The following is a 20,972-nucleotide window of genomic DNA, read 5'->3' as shown; positions in this document are numbered from 1 at the left end:
TCAGTTTAAATGCTGTTTCAACAATGCTTTCCCTCTCCGTCAAATATCAAGAAGAAATAGTATAAAGTTAATTAAGCCTTGGATATCTCCTGGATTACTGGTATCAATAAAAAATAAGAAACTGTTATATAAGGCATACTTAATGCATCCATCTGAAGTTAAATTAGCTGAATTTCGCAGATACAAAAATTATTTAACAAAAGTTTTAAGAGCAGCAAAAAGTCATTACTTCGCCGAAGCATTTTTTGAAGCAGAAGGGTCCCCCAAGAAGACATTGGAAATAATTAATAAGTGCTTAGGAAAGCATAAGACCCATGATCTTCCTGATAAATTAATAGCTGAAGATGGAACTAAACTTGCTACAGGGAAAGTGGAAGTTATCAATGCATTAAATATACACTTTGCAAAAATTGGCGAGTAAACTGCGTCATCTACTGGAAACAACCTGGCCCGTCATCTGGATAATGAAACTGGAGAGGACTTTCAATCATATTTACCCCCGTCTCACAATTCCTCCGTTTTTCTTACTCCTGTAACCCCAGATGCACTTTTACTTACAACAAATCTTTTAAAGAATGGGTCTTCGGAAGGGATTGATGGGTCATCGACTAATCTGATTCAGGGCATAGCACCAAATATTGTAAACCCGCTTTCCCATGTGTTCAACCTCTGTTTTAAAACCGGAAGATGTCCTTCTTATTTCAAGTCTGCAGGAATTATCTCTTTGTATAAAGGAGGAGACCCGAAGAACCCAACAAACTATCGGCCGATTTCGATCCTGTCTACATTTGGGAAGTTGCTCGAAAAGTGCCTATATAACCGTATAGTCAGCTTTCTAATGAAATCTACATTTCTTAGTCCGATGCAATTTGGGTTCCGGAAGTCTCACTCTACTGAGCATGCTATTATGGCAATGACTCAGTTTGTTTATGACGCCCTCGACAAAGGTGATATTCCTGCTACAATTTTTATTGACATTAAAAAGGCATTTGATACGATTTCCCACAAAATATTGCATACTAAACTTGATAACTGCGGCATAAGAGGCCTAGCTAATGACTTAGTAATGTCATATCTAAAACACCGAAATCAGTATGTAGACGGAGGTGATACTTCTTCCTCATCAGTATCTCAATCTCAGTCAGTTGGAGTTCCACAAGGCTCTATTTTGGGTCCACTCCTATTTCTTATCTATGTTAATGGTATCAGTAATAGCATCAAAGATATTGGCCTTAATATTGCCGATGACACGGCATGCAATGTCAGCAGCCCCGACTCTAGATCTTTGAAGCTTAGGTTGGAATTAGCACTGTCGAGGCTTATCTTATGGTTTCCGAGAAATAAATTGACTATTAATTGTACTACGACAAATTTCACCATCTTCTCTCGTACTGGGAAAACAGCATCGAAAATTATGATGATTAATATTCAAGGCCTACCCATTGAAATTGATAGAGTTGATGATATTAAATATCTCAGGATCATACTGGATTCAAGTTTATCATTTAAAAGCCATGCAATTTATCTTTGAATAGATCTGAAACGACATATTGGATTGATGGATCGTCTAACATTCATTCTGCAGTTTTTTGCCTTAAAGTAAAATTGTCTATTTCAAGCGCATTTATATATGAATTACTGACATGTAATTTGTTTTAATACTTCTAAAACTCATATTCTTCCTCTTCAAAGGCAACAAAATAAAGCTCTGCGTCTATTGAAAAATTGCATGCCTAGCCCGTTTTCTTACCCTGGTAAATCGTCAACAAAAAGTATGTATCAAATTTTAAATATCCTTCCACTGGATCTTTCCCTTCTTTCCATTCTGTACTTTATATGATTAAACTCGTTCAAGGTCTTTTGCCAGAGTATTTTTATTTGCATACTAATTTTGTTCAGGATGATAATCAGGTTTTGCATGCATATTGGACCTGTGACAGTTCTGTAGTCCGTCAGGCTTTAATAAAATCTGAAAGGTCCCGTTTTTCACCAAGGCATAGTATTACATATAATTGGAATAAATTTCATAGTTTTATATATTTGAATAATTAGTTGGTTAATAATAAAATTAGATTAATGAATCACCTAATCAGTCATTCTTAATTTGAGTTATTTTCCGGGGTGGATGCTCCTCCTTTCACTGTATTTATTTGGTTATTTTGATTTTATTCGGATTTTGTTTGTTGTTACCATCCGGAGAGTTGAAGAGCAATCTGTCTATTCCAGTATATGAAGATAGTATTAATTATTCATTGTTGAGTGTATATAAACCCACACACAAGTTATTCTCCCTGTGGGTCATTGATTTAATAGTTTTGTCAAAACATTTTTCATTGATTAATAAAGAACTTGAACAGTGGTAGTAGTGTTAGTAGTGACATACATATATTACCTTTTTGTCAATTGACCTTCCCCTTTAAGTATTCTAAGAAAATTCCAACTTAATACCCAAATCTATTCTTGAGATACGCCCTTTTGACAATCTGCACGCACATACTGCGTCTTGGTTTAGTTCAAACTCACCCTCAATTTCCTGTCAAATTTCAACTTCATACGCTTGGCCTTAATGTTACTAGTATCATAGTAGTAGTGGTAGTAGTAGGAACGGTAGTAGCAGTAATGGTGTATTATTATTAGCAGTATTAACAGTAGTGCAGTAGTATTAATAGCAGTAGCAGCAGGTACATCTTATGATTTGGTCAAAAAAGCCTTTGTTGATAGTTGCTGTGCAACCTCAGCTTCTAAAAGCTCCAAGCCTTCAGTTCCTCGTATCTCTTGGATGACTGTAGCTCTTCTTAAAAGTACAAAAAGAAACATTTGTTTGTTGAAGGCATTTTAAGTCCTCTAAATCTCATCATCATCTTGAAAAGTATAAAAAAAATGTAAAATCTACTAAACTCTTTAGTTCATAAAGGCAAGTGTATCTATTACCCCCACATATTCTCCCAATTGGGCTAGAATATGAGAAAAACCTGGCTACTTATAAAAACAGTTCTTTATCCCAATTCCAAAAGAAATAACTAGCCAAATAAATTAATTTCTAAGAGGGCAATAATAACTAATAGTAAGGTCATAATGGATGAATTTTGCTCTTACTTTGAATCCACAGAGAAATAAATTTCTGATGATATTTTTATCAGTGCTTCTTCTACTAATGTTTTTTAAAAAATACCTAGGTCCTTCTTGTCAGAAATTGATGGCTTTAGATCCTGTCTTTGAGTTTGAAGTCCAAAGAATCGTCTCTGAGCTAATAGAATCTTCCTCTTGTGGACCAGACCAAAATCCTGCCAAGGCTTTAAAGTTTATATTACCCTCTATTCTATCTCCTCTCATAGTTCTTGTGAACTTATCATTTCTGAATGGAACTTTTCCTAGTGCCCTAAAATCTGCCTGATTAGTTGTTCTCCATAAGGGTGGTTCTAGAGATGATCCTTATAATGATCGATTAATTTCTCTTTTATCAGCCTTTAGTAAAAATTTTTGAAAATTGTATGTACTATAGACTTCGGTCGTTTCTTGATAAAAGAACAATTTTTCCATTACAATCCTCAAATTTTCACCCTAAACAATCAACAGAACATGCTTGCATAGCCTTGCTAATGTTCATTCACAAGGCACTTGATGCTTGTAGAATTCAAGCTGCAATTTCCCTTGATGTCAAAAAAAAGTTTGACAGCATATCACACACTATCCTGCTCTCTAAGATGGAACACATAGGGACACGGGGAAATGGTTATCATTGATTTGAAACTTATTTGTCTGAAACACCTATGAGTATTGACCCTCGGCTTCAAAATCAATTCCGTGTTGATTTTGGTGTCCCTCAAGGATCTATCCTAGGACCTGTTTTATTCCTTGTATTCATCAATGATCTTTTCATTGCTGTATCTGAACAAACTAAACGAATTTGCTATTCTATTTGTGATCATAATTCTATCCCACCTAGTGAGGGAGCTCAAGAACCAGTGTTATTCGCATTTGCAGGTGATAGTACACTTGGGTGTACTATCAAAGAGTAAAAAGTTTCAAAGAGTCAAAGAGTCCGAGTTTCAAAGAGTAAGCTGTACGAAAAATTTAGTTCAATCTACTTTGTAGGGATATAGTGAGGGAAGGGTTGAGATGAGTGGGACACGTTTTACGGATGAGGGATGACCGATTGCCAAAGATCGTCCTCGTCAGTCAACCGGGAGGGGGAGGGGCAACATGCCCTCTTTGTGCTTCCAATAATACACACCGGAAATTCTTGTTTGATTACGCTTCAAGCAAGGTGCGACGTTCCATGCTTTTTGCTTTTAAAAGAAAAATGGCTACCTTTCTGCTAAGCGAGGCCATGGTTCTCATTAGGTAACTGACTGGAATCAGTTACTGACCGGATTAGGAGAGGCCATGGTTCTGATTAGGAAGTGCATTGTGAACTGGTTACTTTTTAGTTTTTGTTTCTTTTCTTGTCTTAGTGGGGAGACCAGCTCACCTTCACCACGGCCCAGGTTCGTCTTTTCAAAATTACTCGAACACATAGCGTTCAAAACCCAGGAAACTTTGCCAATGGAAGAGCCATCTACTAGCGATACTTTATTAGTGCAGATAATTTGCCTTCAGTTGTAAGTAAATTTTTTTAATAATTGGTATATTTTTTTCCTGCAGAATGCTATATTTTATGTCTTAGAAAAAAAGCTATTTGAAAAGATTTGGTAATTGTCTGTTACCTAATATATCTCTCAGTTTATGCTACCACTCTCCTCAAAAGCATTTGGCGCCATCTATCAAGAATTACAGATTAGACCAAAACTTCATGTAGATGACCCTCTGCCCACGTTCGCCACAAATTTCCTGCTCAGGTTCGCCAGCCTAGGGTACGGCGAACCATGGCTGGTGAACCTGGGCTGGTGAGCTTTCATTTTGTTTTCTGTGTAGTATTTTGTTATGTGTTGTTGTACTATTCTGTATTTTACTAGTTCTGTATTTTTCAGAAATATTGTGTATTTTACTAGTAATATTCTGTATTTTACGATCCAACAATTGGATCGAGTCGATTTGCATGCCCAGAAGTTGCGACATTGATTCGAAATTTAAGAGTTTGTTATGTTGATGTAACATTCGACGAAGAATATTGAGACGAAACGTATTATCTTGAGGTTACTACGTAAAAAAGACCTCTTAAAATTTTATTTGATCTTTCAAGCTCAGAACACATTATATTTCTGTTAAAAACAAACTGGGCAATCCAACTAACATATTCTAAAGTTTGAAGTAGTCAATGTTGTTTCCTTGCCAAAATAAGTAGGTTATACATCATGACAAAATACAAGGCTAAAAACTTTGAAAAATTTAAGACTGGACATGTAGGCTAAACTTCTTCTGCAAAAATCTTCAATGTTACATCAAGCGTATTGGTGCACTATTCTGTATTTTATTAACAGTATATTTTCTTTTGTTTTCAGACATCATGCGAACGCCAAAGCCTGCTACAAAAAGGAAAAAAGGTACGACTGAACCAGAACTGCTTCGTGAAGCTGTGCTAGAAGTCATTGAGAAGCAAGTTCCAAAGGCAACAGCTTCAAGAAAATACCAGATTCCTCGTGGAACCTTACGAGATTATGTGAAAAGAATCAGCAAGAACGGGTTGGAGGTTAGAGGTTTGTCTCTCTCTCTTTTTTCACCACGATAAACCACTCTTAGAATTTTTACCGACGGACAAGAACGGGATCTTGTCAAATACCTGCAAATAATATGCAATATGCATTATGGACTATCACCACTCGAGCTACGTCAACTTTGTAACAAATACGCCACGTCAAAGCAGCTTAAAATTCTAGATTCATGGACATGTGGTGAGAAAAATCAAGCTGCGGGAGAGGATTAGTATAGGGGATTTACGCAGAGATACCCCAAGCTTACAATCTGACTGGCAGATGCTATAATTATGGGAAGGGATACTGACTTCAACCGCTTTACAGTTCAGCAGTTCTTTAAAAATCTTTATACTCTATACGATCGTCACTGCTTTAGCACAGAAAATATTTGGAACGTCAATGAGACAGGATTATCGACTGTTCACAAGCCAGGCACTGTCATTGCTGAAAAGGGCCAAAGGCAAGTCGGAAAGGTAACGTCTGGCGAAAGAGGGCAGAATATCACGCTTAGTGTCTGTGTTAGCGCTATTGGAAATACTGTTCCTCCAATGATGATTTTTCCCAGAAAAACGTGCCCTGATATCCTACTAAAGGGAGCTCCACCAGGGACCATTGGATTCGGAAATGAAAAAGCTTCTGGATGGATGACGACCAAGCTCTTTGTCATTTGGCTGAACCACTTTATTAGTCATGTAAAACCAACAAAATCAAAACCTGTTCTTCTTATTTTGGACAATAATATTACCAGATATTCTAGCGATCTGCTTGAGCTGGCTAAGGAGAATGGTGTTAATCTTTTAGCCGAGACCTCACATACGACTCATAAACTGAAGCCTTTTGATCGCTCCGTTATGTTTCCGATTAAGACATACTACAATCGAGAAGCCGCAGCTTTTATGAGCAGAAGCAAATGCGAAACCATAGCCATTGCTAATGTCGCAGAGATTCTTGGCTCATCTTACTTCAAGGCGTTTACTCAAGAAAGCATAATCAGCGGTCTCTGCTGCGCAGGAAGTCATCCATTCAACCAAGAAATTTTTAAAGACAATGAAGACCTAAGTTCATCCATGTCCGATAGAGCAGAATAACCGCCACTAGCCCCTTTCAGATCAGAAGGTACCTCTGCGCGATATTCAGAAGCACCATGTGCAAGTGAACCACCCCTGAGAAACTCGAGTCCAGAACAGCTGCCTGTTACAATGTCTGGTTCTGTTAACGATAGCTATTCAGAAATTATAGATCTTTTCTCATTGCCGAAAGGATCTCCCAGGAAGCAGAAAAGAAGAACAGCAAATAGAAAGAAAACAAAAATCCTAACAGATACTCCATTAAAAGACATAATTCAGCACGAGGTGGAGAAGAAAAACAACAAACAATGCGTGCTAGAAATTAAGAAATTAAGCAAAACAGTTGCAAATCAATATAAGTGACCAGACAAAAAGCTGTATCGCGAAACATTTTAGTAGAACAGCTGCTTTTAAGAATTTGTAGTTGTTTCTAAGTGTTGCTGCGACAAGACTCTAATGTTGGCAATGTTAAGACGGAAACTGACAGATCTGCAAAGACTACAGTCGGTCATTTCATTCTCACTGGAATCGATGGGAAAATAAGCGGGAAAACATACTATATTGCGTCAGTGCTAGAAATCAATGGTGATGATCTTGATGTTAAATTTCTCAAAAAGGTTGAACCAAACAAGTTTGTTTATACAGATGAACAGGCTTTTGTAGAGAGACAATCAGTGGAAATTAAACTTGATCAACCCGTCTCATGTGGAGGGACTAAAAGGCAATCAGAAAAGCTGACATTTGGTGTCGATCTTTTCGCATACAATATAAAATGATCAGACAAATATAATATGAGTTACCTGTATTAAATTTTCTTATACCAATAGCTGATGAGTATTAAACATATTCTTAAATGAGAATGGCTTTTCTGATTTTTTTAAAAGTGGTTTTCAATGCTTGGCGAACCAGAACTGGGGGATGGCGAAGCTGTACCGGGGTCGTACAGGTTCGCCATATCTGACCAATGTCATTCTTGTTTGAATTATGGCTATAACTGATAGGCTAAAAAAATATCAAAATTTTGCTTGATGTCCTGAATGTGTAGGTACATTTTGGTGGGAAAAAGTTTACTGTAGGTTGACAAGCATAGTAGAAAAAAATTATTGTCTAAAAAAGTGATGAACGTGGGCGGGTCTCCCCTACTTTTACCTCCCCCTCGGACAAGTTTTTACTTTTTGGGGTGTTCGTTAAACTCACACACAACGTTTCCATGTTTTTGTTAAAATGATGGCGGAGAGACAGGGGAGGCGTATTGGAGCATAAACCCATTTTATGATAAATTGTATGGAACGGAAATCATGAAACAAGGTGGAAAATAGCTACCTTTCTACTATAAAGTTGAATATGAGAGGGACAAGATGTTGAAGGGGGGTTTTGGACCTATCTTGGTCCTAAGACTGTAAGGATTAAAATCATCGCATGACTCTGGTTCAAACAATGCGTTAACATTATTCTAAAAAATTGTCTGGGCCTACTTTATGCATCCAACAATTTAGATTATGATTCCTCACGTGATTTAGTTTCAAATAAAATGTAATGCCCCTGCCTTTTTTCGGGATAAAACTAAGTAGGGAGAGAGAGAGGGGGAGGGGGTATGTAGTTTTGAAATGACCACATACCAACTTTGTGGCTCCTATTAAAAATCAGGGTGCGGATCTGGTTCTAACAAGGTACCACAGGCTCAAGTTTTACTAAAAATTAGGAAGAATGCCTAAGAACCAGACATACCAAAACAATAGGTCTAAAGAGAGGGTTTTTTCTCAGTCAATTAACGACAATAATGGGCGATGGTCGGAGGGGTATACAGGGTATTTTTCAAAATCTAGTGGGATCATTTTTTTCCAATTTTTGAATGAAATATTGGGTGTTTCATAGATCACAATAAAATGTTGGTTTTCTGTGCATACATCAACAATATTATCGTTGATACAGATTAAGAACAAAACTGGCCTTAGAGCCAAACCTTGCTGGACATCATACAGAAACTCAACTTGAGACGGTGAGCAAAAAATAGGATCGATATAGACATCCCTTCCAGACAAATAAGAATCAAACCAAGGGCTAGAATTCTTTCTTATACTCTGAGGTGAGACAACTTAGAGACCACAACTTGGTGGGTCGACGTATCGAAAGCTTTACGGACATCCAAAGTTATAGCGACAGGAATCAGACAAGAATCAAGCACAGAATGTAGAAAATATAAAAGAGTGGCACATCCGGGCACGTTTTAGTGCTTAGCTCAGAAGCAAAACTGAAATTCACCATTTTTTTTTTTTTTTATTCCTAACTTTCATTTTAGTACAACAGAGAAAAATCCAGTTCTAACCACATTTGCAAGAAGCCATTTTAACATACAGGCTACTTTATTAATATTAGAACCTTGATAGAGGAGGGGAATGACACTATATCTCTCCTCAATGACTTCACATCCGTGAGGTCATTCTAAAAACTTTTAACGATGAAGATCATAGTAATGCAAGCAGGAAAGCAGCAAGCAAAAATGTCAGCAGTTGCACATCTCGGGGGAAGGGGGGTCCCTTAAGTATACAGATAGACAAGTAGAATCGTCAAAGCATTTTTATTGCAAACAATAAAAAAAAAATTTAAGGATTCGCTATAGATGCTTAGAGTACATAGCAATAGTAAAAAAGTAGAACTGAAAGAATAACAATATTTCGTTAATATACAGGACAAAACAGAAAAATAATCTCAAATACAAATCAAGATAATTGATATACTTGTTATGGTATGTTATAACCGTTATAATTACTTTTAAGTATGATACTCTGTTTTAAAACAAGGCCCAATAAGCGCCAATGTTAAACCAATAGCTTACATTTTAGATTTCATTCTCTCGACATTCAACATAGACGCTCAAGTTTATTGGTAGCTGCAGTAGCAGCAATTTCCAAAAATAGGGCCACTGGGGGGGGGGGAAGGATTTGTTTCAAAATTAGAGCAGGGGTCTATTCTAAAACTGATTGACAAATAAAAATCTTAGTAGATCGGTATTTAGTTTATTTGGTATTTACTAAAGTGCTTTGATTAAAATACATATCTCCAGTTGTATGTTTTAGGATTTAGCAATTCATAATATCTAGCTATACTAGCAGATAGTTCCGATTTAACGAAGATGGAACATACCCCTATGTATTATTGTACAATCAGTGATCTAAAATAGATGAAACCATTCTGTGCCAGAGTATTCTATAAAAAAAAAAAGGGTCGAGGGCCTTTAGTTGATTGTGATTATTTCACAAGTTTTTAGTTTTAAAATTGCAGAGAGAGAAAGATCATTTAATTAAAAAATACATAAAATACAAAAAGAAATTTGCCAATAAGTCTTATGGCTTGTACTGCTTGTTCAAACTACAATATAATCCCACACGTTAATAGAGCCCAAATAGAAAAGAAAACCTCCAGTTTAAACTCTGCTCTATACAAAAAAAACATAAATTATACATACCAAAACGATGGACAGTCAGTGATTAGACATACTATAGGGCAAGGGTATTTTTACAACGAGTTCGCAATCTTAAGTAGACTAATCAACGCTGTTTCACAAGGAATTGTAACAAAACAAAATTAATCCAATGCTATTGTAACAAACTACCTTTGCACAGGTTGGGAACTCCAAGGCATCTGAGAAGGAGGAGTTACTGACCACGGTGTACCAAATGCTCTTCCTCCTAGATTTATGTTGAACGTGTTTTGAGTAGAAGTGGAGGCATGTGGTAATGGATGTGACGGGTATTCACTCATCCACCATGAATTCATTTTTCAGCCTCCTTGGACCTGGAAAAAGCCATTATTTAGGTTATGATCAACCTCAACAATCTTATATTAAATGTAATGAACCGTTGAAGTATGGAGATAATACAACCTCGACAATAAATGCCAACAATAAGTAAAAAAATATATTACATAACAGTCATAAGTATAGATTGAAATGGTATCTGATTTAGTAGCACCAATTTACCTCAATCCATCAAATGTTTGTGTGGAAATCTTCGATTATTACCATATTCCAGATAAATCTTTCATCATTGCTCTGAACGAAAACCCTCAGTGTTGTGTTTGGAACCATCAAGGGAATACTAAGTATAAACATATAATTTTCAGAGTTAAACAGGGATGTGTATTATCCACTCTCTTTTTGTACTTGTAGCTATTATGTGCTCAGGGATTTCATCAGCTTCGGCATTTAAATCTGAGACAACAAACAACTAGCAGATATAGATTTTTACCAACAACGCCGCTCTGATAGAGGACAAGAAGAGAAGGATTTAGGGTCTTTTCACTGCAATCATAGAGATCAACTCAAGGTCCTTAAGATCAACTCGAAAAATAATCAAATCAGTGACTGGCTAACCAAAGGGCATAATATGCAGTGACAAAGCAATAGAGCAGGTGGCAGAGCTGAAATACCTTGAAAGTTCAGTCTAGCAAATAGGATGCAGTAAGAAGGAGGTGCAGTCTAGAATTGGATAGGCCAATGGAGCTTCTAATCAACTAAAGCCAATTTGGCAATTGAAAAGTTCTCCCAGAAAATGAATATGGGGCTGTTCTAAACCATCCTCTCCCATTTCTTTACAGCTAGTATTGCTGAAATCTACTCCAGTAGAAGGTAAAGAGGGGTCCTATGTTTAGAGAAGAACTGTCTTTGCAGGATATTCAACAATAGCCAGAGAAACCATGTTACCAGCTAGACAGTTTGCCCAATATCATGTCTGCCCCTAATAGCAGATGTCATACGCCAGCAAAGATGGGCTAGTTGGGGCATGTTATTCATATGGTAAAAGACAGACTCTGGAGAATGGTACTGAAGTGGTAGCAAGAGAAAAATTGAAGGAAGAGGAAGACCAAGAATTAGCTTTGGTGAACCAACTAGCAGGATTTAAAGCCATCCAGTACAATAGTCTAGCCCTATGGGCAAAATATATGAGTACCAAAACGTTAGAGGGAGTACTGTCGACTCTCTGTGTATATCCAGGGTCCCTCTGGTGAAACAAGAGGAGGCAAAGCCTAATATACCCTCCCCCTTTTGTTTAGTAGATTGAATAGAAAAAAGAATTCATTACTTCTACCCTGGTTGTTTTCTAATGAACCAGCAAAAGATACAAACCATCTGTTATTAAACTTGCGTTTTTCTTCTGTTCCTACTTTTATGCATTCAAAGAACAACAGAAACATGATATCTGCCTTTATTCTGTCTTTTTTCTTTACTTTCTATTCAAAAGAAGAACAAAACTAAGAAGAGGGTTTTATGTTTAATACTGATTATTGGAGTTAAGGTGAGGAGGCTTCGCACCAGGGCCTTACTTTTAGTTTTCTTCTTATATTCCCTGAATGATCCTTGATCGATCAGGAGTAGAAATAGGTACAATACCTTGGTATTTATGAAGCATAAAAAGCCAAATTATGAGGACTGATCCCGCTTTGCAGTCGCAAGGAGGACATGCTACACTATGTCGAAACTAGCATAAAGAATTCAGTCTTAGTAATTAAGGGTCCAAAAGTGAGGCATCGGCCACACACTCCCTTCAACGTCAATTATTATTTAGAAACACGCCTCCACAACCAACAAAGCAAGAAGATGTTGGGCCACAAGGAACCCAATGCTGGTAAAAAGAAAAAAACTACACTAAATAAGGAGTTAAACCAAGAACAGGGGTTAAAAACCCCTTTTTTCCCAAACAGCTAGAAAACCAAATCAACAAGTCCTTGCACCAAAAGGACCCTTGCGTGGAAAGACTTTTTCTGGACGAGGGAAGTAGCAGGCCTAAAAAGGGGCCAGAAAACTATTTGGCTCTCATTGATTTTAAACTTACACCAATCAGTCCATTGGGCGAGGGAATCTCAATATTATCAGGTCAGATTGAAGCTTATGCCTTTAAGTTCCTGGACCGAAGGGACCCTACTACACAAGAAACAATTATAGGCATACTCGTTTGCCCAAAAAACTAACAATTTTTTCTTAAAACTGTGCCTTAAGTTTTTATCCCTCCATTACTGGGCCCGGTGGCCGATGACGCACAAATATAAAATATAAATTGATGCAAGCCTCCCCCCCCCTGTTCAAAAAAGGGAAGATATAAAAAACTGTTTTTTTCTGAAAGGATTCGCACTTAGGCCTACATCTCTAAGCCCTGGGCCAAAAGGACCCCAATGCAAAAAATAAATAAATAAATAAAAACTACTGCTTAGCCCAAAAAGAGTTAACTTGTTTTCTCCAAATGGGCTGAAACATGAACCTGTAAGTTCCTGAGCAAAAGTAACCCTAGTGTAAAGAAATAAACTTTAAATTAGAGACACAAGCCCCTGAAAATGAAGCAAAACACTTTTCTGATTGGCTTGAAACTTTTATCCCTAAGTATTGGTTCAAGAAAAATCCAGGGAAAAAAAAACTAATTAGTTTGTCTACGATTGGGACCTGAAATAAGCTACAAGAGTTTTTTTGTGAAATGGGCTAAAACAGATTTTCGTGAAATGGGCTAAACCTCATCCTCTGGAATGAGATAATTGTGACGGAAGCAATAAGTAGCCTATATTCAGAAAAAAGCATACAAAATGAACCAACCAATGTAATTATTTGATTATAGCTAAATAATGCACAACATTAGTAGAAATGGGGGTCCGACTCGTGACCCTACACCATATATGGGCATAGAGTCCCTAGGGGAGATAATTTCTGAGAAATTGATTGCGTAATCGGTCAATGACCTCTTTTTCCAAGGTCGATTTATTTGATGTTTCTATGTGTAATAACTCCGGGGCGAAGGTTGCACATGCGCATTGAATTCTAACGGGAACAATGTTATGGATGTTTTATGGTTTTTGTCAGTGAGAATTTGAAAAACAGAATCTTTCTCACATTTATTTGATGTTTTTATGGTTTTTGTCAGTGAGAATGGAAAAACATGAACTTTCTCACATTTAAGGATGACAACAGCAATTTATGTTCCTGTTTTATGTTTGTTCGTTGTCAGTGAGAATGGACATGCTTGACGCGAATGCTATGAGATTGTTTGGCTAGCCTGGCCCGAGAACTTGATTGCGTAATCAAAGTGTGTCAACAACAACAACATTGACCTTGACATTCGCTGAGAGCGTGCACTTACAACAACAACAACATCGACCTTGGAACACCTGTGCTGTCGACCTCAATTCACCTATCGTGAATCAATAATTCCCCTTAAAAACAACAAATTAATTTCCCTTTCTTGACAGATCAATCAATCAATGACATCATCTGTCAGACTTTAAAAATTTTCGCCTAGAAACATTTCTCCAGGAATAGATCCAAGTCATTAATGTCTTTGCCTCGGGAACAGTTCTACTGGTCGAACTCCAAAAGATATTAATAACCAAAGGCCATGGAAACAGTTCTCCAAGAAACATCTTAGCGATGAAATGTTTTAGCGCGGGACTCAGGTTTCTTATTAATTTGAAATGCGTTAGTGCAGAGATGCCAATAACATAGGAATACGCTGAATTTACGTTTAGGGATTATTTGGGCGAAACCGTTTTAGACAGGTTATGGAATTATTTCGGCGAAACAGATAGAGACATTTTAAAAGAATATTTTGGAAGAGATTTTAGAAGAGAATTTAATGGTGAAACTCTGTGGTCGTTATAATACACAAGTTTCATTTGAACAGTGTTGTGAGGTCCTCTAACCCAACCCAAAGGGTTCCAATCCTCCTAGCCAACCCCGAAGGAAGCCCCCGGTCCTCAAAAGTCCCCCAAGCTCCCAAAGAACCCCCGGCGCCCCCAAAGACCCCCCCCCACCCACCCAGGCCAACACCGCGCCCCCCCAAGGGCCAGCCACCGCCCACCGGACCACCCCGGGGCCACCCGGCCGCCACCCGGCCCCCACTGGCCCCCAACTGCCCCCCGGACCCCCAAGGTCCACCCTGTGCCCCCAACGCCCTCCCTGTGCCCCCAAGGCCCACCCCCCGTCCCCCAAGGTCCCCCACACCAGAGAAGCGCCGCCGGGATGCGCCGCTGGGCCAGGAAAGCGCCGCAGGATGCGCCGCAGGGATGCGCCGCGGGTCAGGAAAGCGCCGCAGGGGATGCGCAGCCGGGAGGCACCGCAGGGAAGCGCCGCAGGATGCGCCGCAGGGATGCGCCGCAAAAAAAGTAAACTAAAAGTAAAAATTTCGATCACAGAAGGGCACCCTCTCCCAAGGGTCCCCCAAACACCCTCCCGGGCCCCCCCAAAGCGTCCCCGCGCCATTTTTTAATATTTTTTTATGGCTTTATTATATCCTTTCTGAACAAGTTACATTCATAATGTCATTACTAAACCCATTTTCCAACCTCAAAGAGTCCCCTCCCCAATTCATAAATACTTTCTTGAATTTTTTAACATGGTATTTTTTAACTTTTTGCGTATCTTAAAATGACATGAAATATGCGTACGGGTCTACCAATCGTACTCTGTGCTTGTTCATGGACACGACGCGGCTTTTCCACTGGTACTCTATGGCAGGTTATCGACACTAGCGAGTTTATTGTATGCATTAAATCAGTATTTTTTACGCAGTGGAAGGATCAACACACAATTCATATCTGTAAAAAGTGAAGATGAATTATTCGACGAAAGTATGTGCACATGAAAAAATCATTGTCGTGTTGAACGCTGACAAGGAGAAATACCTGAACTATGAAACGAGTTCAGATCTGTCTCGAAGAGATGAAAAATCTAAAATACTGTTCCAAATTTTCTCAACGAAGCGAAGAAAAGTTCAAGTTCTCGTCGGAATTTTATCAAAGAACACAATTCATTTCTAATTTCTACAGAGAAAATAAAAATCTTCCACTTCAGTTCTTTATTTCACAAAGACATAAAGAAATTTAAAGTTCAATTCTAATTTTTCGGTGGAAGATAGAAAAAGTAATACCATACTTGTGATTATTTTCACCGAAGATAGAAAGTTCTATTTCAATTTAAAATTATGTCAACGAAGTCAAGGAAAGTTCAAGTTCTCTTCTGAACTTTACCAAAGAACACACTTCAATTCTAATTTCTCCAGAAAAAACAAAAATCTTCCACTTCAGTTCTTTATTTCACAAAGACATAAAGAAATTTAAAGTTCAATTCTAAATTTTTCGGTGGGAGATAGAAAAATTAATACCATACTTGTGATTATTTTCATGGAAGATAAAAAGTTCTAGTTCAATTTAAAATTTTCTCAATGAAGTGAAGAAGAATTCAAGTTCTCTTCTGAATTTTACCAAAGAACACACTTCAATTCTGATTTCACCAGAGAAAACAAAAATCTTCCACTTTAGTTCTTTATTTCACAAAGACATAAAGAAATTTAAAGTTCAATTCTAAATTTTTCGGTGGGAGATAGAAAAAGTAATACCATACTTGTGAATATTTTCATGGACGCGCGTACGTAGGCTAACCTAGCCTAACCTAACTTAACCTAACCTAACTTAACCTAACCTAACTTAATCTAACCTAACCTAACCTAATCATACACCTAACTTTTTGCATGTCTCTCACCTAACCTAAGCTAACCTAAGTGAACCGTACGTAGGCTAACCTAACCTAACCTAACCTAACTTAATCTAGTCTAAGCTAACCTAACCATACTCATTCTATCTTCCACCGAAAAAATTAGAATTGAACTTTAAATTTTTTATTGGGGAAATTAGAAATGAATTGTGTTCTTTGGTAAAATTCAGAATAGAACTCGAATATTCACGATCAAAGTATAACTTTTCCTGTCTTCTATGAAAAATTTAGAAGTGAGCTAACTTTTTTCACTTCTTTAAGAAAATTCAGAAGAGAACTTGAACATTTTGCACTTCTTCGAGAAAACTCAGAATTAAAGTGATGCTCCTTATCTTCATGTCGGATATTCACAATCAATGTATAACTTTTTCTATCTTCTATGAAAAATTTGGAACAGAACTTTAAATTTTTCATCTCTTTGAGAAAAATCAGAACTGAATTGAAGAAAAGTTATAAATAAAGTGAAACTTTTGACCTTCATTGGAAAACAATCACAGTCATAGTATTACTTTTTCTATCTTCCATCTAAAAATTTAGAATAGAACTTTAAATTTCTTTTATATCTTTGGAGAACTTAAAACTGAAGTGGAAGTTTTTTATTGTCTCTGGAGGAATTAGAATTGAAGTGTGTTCCTTGGTATAGTTCAGAAGAGAACTTGAAATTTTCTTCACTTCGTTGAGAAAATTTAAAATTGAACTAGAACTTTTTATCTTCCATGAAAATATTCACAAGTATGGTATTACTTTTTCAATCTTCCACCGAAAAATTTAGAATTGAACTTTAAATTTCTTTATGTCTTTTGTGAAATAAAGAACTGAAGTGGAAGATTTTTATTTTCTCTGGTGAAATTAGAATTGAATTGTGTTCTTTGATAAAATTCAGAAGAGAACTTGAATTCTTCTTCAATTCATTGAGAAAATTTTAAATTGAACTAGAACTTTTTATCTTCCATGAAAATAATCACAAGTATGGTATTAATTTTTCTATCTTCCACCGAAAAATTTAGAATTGAACTTTAAATTTCTTTATGTCTTTGTGAAATAAAGAACTGAAGTGGAAGATTTTTGTTGTCTCTGGAGAAATTAGAATTGAAGTGTGTTCTTTGGTAAAGTTCAGAAGAGAACTTGAACTTTTCTTGACTTCGATGACATAATTTTAAATTGAACTAGAACTTTCTATCTTCCGTGAAAATATGCACAAGTATGGTATTACTTTTTCTATCTTCCATCGAAAAACTAGAAATGAACTTTAAATTTTTTTATGCCTTTGTGAAATAAAGAACTGAAGTGGAAGATTTTTATTTTCTCTGTAGAAATTAGAAATGAATTGTGTTCTTTGATAAAATTCCGACGAGAACTTGAACTTTTCTTCGCTTCGTTGAGAAAATTTAGAACAGTATTTTAGATTTTTCATCTCTTCGAGACAGATCTGAACTAAAGTGTAAAATTTTTATATTATTTGGAAAAAATAGAAATGATCAATGACCAGTTTCTTTTTCATTGAGAAAATTCAGAAGAGAACTTGAACTTTCCTTGACTTCATTGAGAAAATTTAATATAGAACTAGAACTTTTTATCTTCCGTGAAAATATTCACAAGTATGATATTACTTTTTCCATCTTCCACCGAAAAATTTGAATTGAACTTTAAATTTCTTTATGTCTTTGTGAAATAATGAACTGAAGTGGAAGATTTTTGTTTTCTCTGTAGAAATTAGAATTGAAGTGTGTTCTTTGGTAAAATTCAGTAAAGAACATGAACTTTGCACGATCAAAGTATAACTTTTCCAATATTATATGAAAAATTTGGATCAGAATTTTAAATTTTTTTCATCTCTATGTGAAAAGTCGGAACTGAATTTAAGAAAATTTAGAATTAAAGTGAAACTTTTTATCTTCACGGAAAATAATCACTATCATAGTAGAACTTTTCCTATCTTCTACAGAAAAATTTAGAACAGAACTTTAAATTTTTTATATCTTGGTGAACTTAAAACTGAAGTGGAAGCTTTTTATTTTCTCTGCAGAAATTAGAATTGAATTGTGTTTGTTGGTAAAATTCAGAAGAGAACTTGAACTTTTCTATCTTCTATGAAAAATTTGGAATAGTATTTTAAATTTTTCATCTCTTTGAGAAAAATCTGAAGTGAAGTGGAAAATTTTTATATTATTTTGGGAAAATAGAATTGATCAATGACTAATTTTTTTTTCATTGAGAAAATTCAGAAGAGAACTTGAACTTTTCTTCTTCCGAGAAAATATATTGAACAGAACTTAAATTTTTTTCATCTCTTTGAGAAAGGTCGGAACTGAATTTAAGAAAATTTAGAATTAAAGTGAAACTTTTTATCTTCCGTGAAAATAATCACAATCAAAGTATAACTATTCCTATCACCTAAGGAAAAATTTAGAACTGAACTTTAAATTTTTTAATGTCTTTGTGAAATAATGAACTGAAGTGGAAGCTTTTTATTTCCTCTGGAGAAATTAGAATTGAAGTGTGTTCTTTGCTAAAATTCAGAAGAGAACTTGAACTTTTCTATCTTCCGTGAAAAATTTGGAACAGTATTTTAAATTTTTCATCTCTTTGAGAAAAATCTGAAGTGAAGTGGAAAATTTTTATATTATTTTGGGAAAATAGAATTGATCAATAACTTATTTCATTTTCAATGAGAAAATTCAGAATCGAAGTTGAACTTTTCTTCTTCCGAGAAAATATATTGAACAGAACTTTAAATTTTGTCATCTCTTTGAGAAAGGTGGGAACTGAATTTAAGAAAATTTAGAATTAAAGTGAAACTTTTTATCTTCATAGAAAATAATCACAATCAAAGTATAACTATTCTTATCTTCTAAGGAAAAATTTAGAACTGAACTTTAAATTTCTAAATGTCTTGGTAAACTTAAAACTGAAGTGGAAGCTTTTTATTTCCTCTGGAGAAATTAGACTTGAATTGTGTTCTTTGGTAAAATTCAGATTAGAACTTGATCTTTTCTATTTTATAAGAAAAATTTGGAACAATATTTTAAATTTTTTCATCTCTTTTAGAAAAATCTTAATTGAATTGGAAAATTTTATATTATTTTTGGAAAATAGAATTGATCAATAATTTATTTCATTTTCATTGGGAAAATTCAGAATCGAAGTTGAACTTTTCTTCTTCCGGGGAAATATTTGGAATATAACTTTAAATTTTTTCATCTCTTTGAGAAAGGTCGGAATTGAATTTAAGAAAATTTAGAATTAAAGTGAAATTTTTTATCTTCATGGAAAATAATCACTATCATGGTATAACTTTTCCTATCTTCTACGGAAAAATTTAGAAGTGAACTTTAAATTTTTTATGTCTTGGTGAACTTAAAATTGAAGAGTAAGCTTTTTATTTTCTCTGGTGAAATTAGAATTGAATTGTGTTCTTTGGTAAAATTCAGAAGAGAACTTGAACTTTTCTATCTTCTATGAAAAATTGAGCCTGCTAGTAGTATCATTATCTCTAAAATTATTTTTCTTACATCTCTGACCTTCTTAATAGATATTCTGAACGTTTGACGTTCTAGCATACCCTAAAAATAATGAACACTTAACAAAATAATGCCTAAGATATTTTTAATGAAATAAGGACATGTAGAATAATGATATAAAAATATGTTAAATACATTATTATACATTATTAGTACACTTGCGCTTCACTTTCCGTCAATTCATCTTTATATTCATTGATGATATTGTCTGCTAATGTCCTTTTTATTCTGCCTGCGATTTCACTGTCTATTGTCACATTATTTTTACATAGATAGCAGTTTTGGCACATTGACATGATATGATTTATGATGTTGATGCAGCTGTATGCATGTCTTCTTTTTCCTTTTGGTTTCATTCGAATGCTAACACCGGAAGAATTGCGATAAGATCTAGCAACGGCTAACATGCTACCAGAACCATTAGCTAGAAGTTGTCCCTCTTCATCAACTATTATTTTTAAGTTGGCATTCTCTTTGACTACTAATTTCTCTGATAATGTTACTCTCGCATATCCACCACTTGCATGATGGAAATTCTTGGGTACACCAAAGGAATTTAACTCCTCACTGTCATGCCAACGTATGCATACATTGCCAATAAGATGTCCACTTGCACTCGTTTCATAGTTCAGGTATTTCCCCTTGTCAGCGTTCAACACGACAATGATTTTTTCATGTGCACATACTTTCGTCAAATAATTCATCTTCACTTTTTACAGATATGAATTGTGTGTTGATCCTTCCACTGCGTAAAAAATACTGATTTAATGCATGCAATAAACTCGCTAGTGTCGATAACCTGCCATAGAGTACCAGTGGAAAAGCCACGTCGTGTCCATGAACAAGCACAGAGTACGATTGGTAGAGCCGTACGCATATTTCATGTCATTTTAAGATACGTAAAAAGTTAAAAAAATACCATGTTAAAAAATTCAAGAAAGTATTTATGAATTGGGCAGGGGACTCTTTGAGGTTGGAAAATGGGTTTAGGAATGACATTATGAATGGAACTTGTTCAGAAAGGATATAATAAAGCCATAAAAAAGTATTAAAAAAAAAATGGAGAGGGGACTCTTTGGGGGGCCCGGGGTGGGGGTTTGGGGGACCCTTGGGGGAGGGTGCCCTTCTGTGATCGAAATTTTTACTTTTGAGTTTACTTTTTTTGCGGCCCATCCCTGCAGCGCATCCTGCGGCGCTGTCCTGCGGTGCCTCCCTGCGGCGG

The 20,972-nt window shown here is 35.9% G+C and overlaps 2 protein-coding genes across 2 annotated transcripts in view; one reads left to right on the top strand and one right to left on the bottom strand.

Annotated features, from left to right (window-relative positions):
- The window catches only part of LOC148942039 (uncharacterized), a 532,991-nt gene that overhangs the window by 413,291 nt on the left and 98,728 nt on the right, over window positions 1-20,972 (top strand). The window lies entirely within an intron of this gene.
- The window catches only part of LOC148942040 (uncharacterized), a 118,700-nt gene that overhangs the window by 58,733 nt on the left and 38,995 nt on the right, over window positions 1-20,972 (bottom strand). Inside the window, exon 2 of the mRNA XM_089103424.1 lies at window positions 10,314-10,495. Within this exon, the coding sequence (XP_088959550.1) occupies window positions 10,314-10,477 (164 nt within the window). The 5' untranslated portion in view covers window positions 10,478-10,495. The remainder of the gene's footprint in view (window positions 1-10,313; window positions 10,496-20,972) is intronic.

The sequence above is a fragment of the Artemia sp. Qi Xiang Cuo genome, chromosome 17 (assembly GCF_049724085.1).
Source record: "Artemia sp. Qi Xiang Cuo chromosome 17, ASM4972408v1, whole genome shotgun sequence".
NCBI classification, from domain to species: Eukaryota; Metazoa; Arthropoda; class Branchiopoda; order Anostraca; family Artemiidae; genus Artemia; species Artemia sp. Qi Xiang Cuo.
The sequence above is the reverse complement of the archived record's forward strand: the minus strand, read 5'-3'. Positions and strand labels throughout refer to the sequence as shown.